The sequence below is a fragment of the Morone saxatilis genome, unplaced genomic scaffold (genome assembly GCF_004916995.1).
Source record: "Morone saxatilis isolate NCDOM2014 unplaced genomic scaffold, NCSU_SB_2.0 Contig23, whole genome shotgun sequence".
In the NCBI taxonomy this organism is placed as follows: domain Eukaryota; kingdom Metazoa; phylum Chordata; class Actinopteri; family Moronidae; genus Morone; species Morone saxatilis.
In genome coordinates, this window is record NW_023339796.1 from 23,690,227 (window position 1) to 23,693,329 (window position 3,103).

The window sequence follows — 3,103 nt, forward strand, 5'->3', positions numbered from 1 at the left end:
AAACTGAATTGAACTGAACTGAATTGTTTGTGTTTGCTAGTGGTGTCTCTGGGAGCGACAGAAGCGTCCATCTTGCTGATGTTGATCTTCTTAAGGAGAAGAGTCCGAGTGGCTATCGCCCTGCTCAGAGAGGCCAGCAAGTATGGACCCTAAAGACAGTAATGGAAACTCATAAAAATCAGATACATAGTTGCTTTCATTGCCTTACGATTTGTCTGTTGTTGCAGAGCCATTGGCCACATCATGTCCACGCTATTCTATCCAGTCATCACCTTCCTCTTGCTGACTGTTTTCATCTCCTACTGGGCAGTTACTGCTGTGTATCCTTCAACAGGAAGAATGGAAAGAGAACCACATTTACATTTTATGTTAAATGTTTGTAATTCAGAGCTAAGAGATTCATTTGAAGATGTTCAACTGTTTATTTGTGAAACTCTAGCTCTCTGTATCCAGAGGACAGAAAGTGGATTTTCTATCTCATTAGCTTTCTCTTTAACAAGCACTGTGAAACCAGTTACCTGGCATCATCAGGTGAAGCTGTCTATAAAGTGATGTCTCCTGATGTGAGCTGCCCCTATGCCAATACTACCTGTAACCCTGAGGTACAGTGTATAATCTTCAGTTTGATTTATCTTTCTGCTTATAAAACCATGACAAAGCCATACATGACATGAATGATTTTTGAATGATGAATGAATAATGACATTTTTATATATACACATTTACACACATATATATAAACAAGAAAAGCATCTTTCACATTCCTATTTTAAGACTATCAATAGATAGTACAGACCCAAATCCCTGACTGAGTCTCTAATGAAACAGTCTATCTTGCCTTCTTTTCCAGGTCTTTGAGACAAAGTTAGCAAAGTTAAATACATCAAAACTAAAAAAGCGTTGCTAAATATCTGCATTGTAATATAGTAATATATAAATATAGATAATATATATAGCAAGACTTCTGTAGCAAGACTCTTCAGTAAATAGTTTACTAATAAATAAAGTAACTTCTGATCAACCTACGGTACTATATTAACACAGATGATTTAGTTGATTTAACAGATACCAATAATGGTGTACTGGCTTATCTCTAGCATATGTTTTGGGTTTTTTTTCCCCTTTTGCTGTGCTAAACAGTCAAAGTGCATTTGTCTGTATTTACAAAAGGATTTGAATCCGAATCAGCTTTATTGGCCTTGTGTGTGTACACATACAAGGCATTTGCCCCTGCTTTTAAGTTGCTTTCCATGTTACACACAGTTGCAATAGAAAGATAAATGAACAGCTAAACAAGGATGTCTATATACAATTCAAGGGTTTCTGTAAATTGTAAACAACACAAATAGTGCTAAAAAATAAATATTGTATGGATATGACTCAGAGGAAGAGCAGGTCGTCCACTAATGTCGAAGTGTGAAGTTGCTGGTTGTACAGCAGTCACAGTTTTTATTTTTTTTTTAAACTTTATTTTTCTCAAGTCATTTATTTTACAATATACAAAGAAACAAAGAACAAAACACAAGAAGAGGGCACAGATGGGCGAGAAAAAATAAGCAGGGGGAAGATGAATCATAATGATAATACGTGTACATTTAGATAGAGCTAGATCCAGGGTTTAGGAACATTTCAGTCCTTTTTGTTTCACTTGTCCATAATCTTTTCTCCACATCAAAACCGGGCAGAGGCCTCTTCATATAGGTGTACGATAAGCATCGGGAGAGTACATCGAATATTAGACTTTAGGGGACATTTTACTCAAATAAAAAACAAAACAGTTAGTTACATAAGTAACATCCTGTTGTGAAGAGGGGCCATTTGTTCAAGATGAGCTGTCCATTTCCTCCAGTATGTAGTGAATTTGTCCATGCACATGTTCAAGGAAAAAGTCAGTTTTTCCATGTCATATATTTCTTTAACAATTGCAATCCACTCCTTTTTTGATAGGGACTCTTTTGATAGCCATCTTCTTGTAATGGCTTTTTTACTGGTTACTAACATTATTTTAACCAAATATTTATCTGTAACATTAATTGTGGGGGGGATATTACCAAGATAAATTGTACAGAAATCATGATTAATCTCAAAGCCTACTATTTATTTAATTTCCTCCACTACATCCCGCCAGTAGGGTCGTATAATCGGGCAGTCCCAAAAAACATGGAAATGATTCGCCTGAGCGTTTCCACACTCTCTCCAGCACCATCCATAACTTGACTGACCTTTCTGAAGCTGTTTAATTTTTGGGGCGATAAAAAATCGAATTATATTCTTCCAATTCCCTCCAAAAACCAGGACTGGAAGTGCTCATTTGAGTTTTACAAATGTTTTGCCAATCATCTTCTGAAATGGTTATTTTTGCTTCTTTTTCCCAGTTGGATTTAACGTAAAGAGTGGAAAAGCCATTGAATGATTGTAAACAGGAGTAGGTTCGGGTAATCAATTTCCGGTTTAGTTTAGATTTGTATGTGTCAGTCAAAATGTTAACTTCCTCTGTTGTTTTTATATCACAGATAAAATGAGCTCTAACTTGAAGGTATCTGAAGAAGTCTTTCTAAGTCGTAGTTGACTTTAAGTCTTTGAAAACAGTCCAGTCTCCCTTTATCAGAAATAAGACAGTACGTTGTGATACCTTTCAAGAGCCACTGTAAGTCCAGCGGTAGTAAACCCCATTTATTTAAGTCTGTCTTCTTCTCTTTGGTAATTGGTAGATAATTAGTCGCGTAGATGGTGGATAAATCCTTTGGAATTTTTATTCCTAAATATCAAATGATGTTATTCTTCCATTTAAAATTGCAAAAGTTATTTATTTGTAGTGAGGGTATATACATATATATGTGAGGGTAGATATATTTAAATGAAATAACTAGTGTTTTATGAATGTTTAATTTATAACCCGAGTAATAACCAAACGTTTTCAAGGAGGACATTAGTTTTTGTAAACTCAAATCTGGCTGCGAAAGAGTGATCAATGTCATCTGCATAAAGGCAAGTCTTAAACTCAGTGCCTTTAATCTAAATTCCTTTTATGTCCTGGTCTTCTCTAATAGCCTGAGCCAGAGGTTCGATAAATAGTGCAAACAAGGTCGGACTTAAGGGACAC

At 35.6% G+C, this 3,103-nt stretch overlaps 1 protein-coding gene across 1 annotated transcript in view; it reads left to right on the plus strand.

Moving 5' to 3' along the window:
- Nucleotides 1–3,103, plus strand: part of LOC118334851 (choline transporter-like protein 5-B) — a 42,229-nt gene that overhangs the window by 20,837 nt on the left and 18,289 nt on the right. Inside the window, exons 12-14 of the mRNA XM_035670923.1 lie at nt 41–140; nt 228–320; nt 515–602. Of these exons, the coding sequence (XP_035526816.1) occupies nt 41–140; nt 228–320; nt 515–602 (281 nt within the window). The remainder of the gene's footprint in view (nt 1–40; nt 141–227; nt 321–514; nt 603–3,103) is intronic.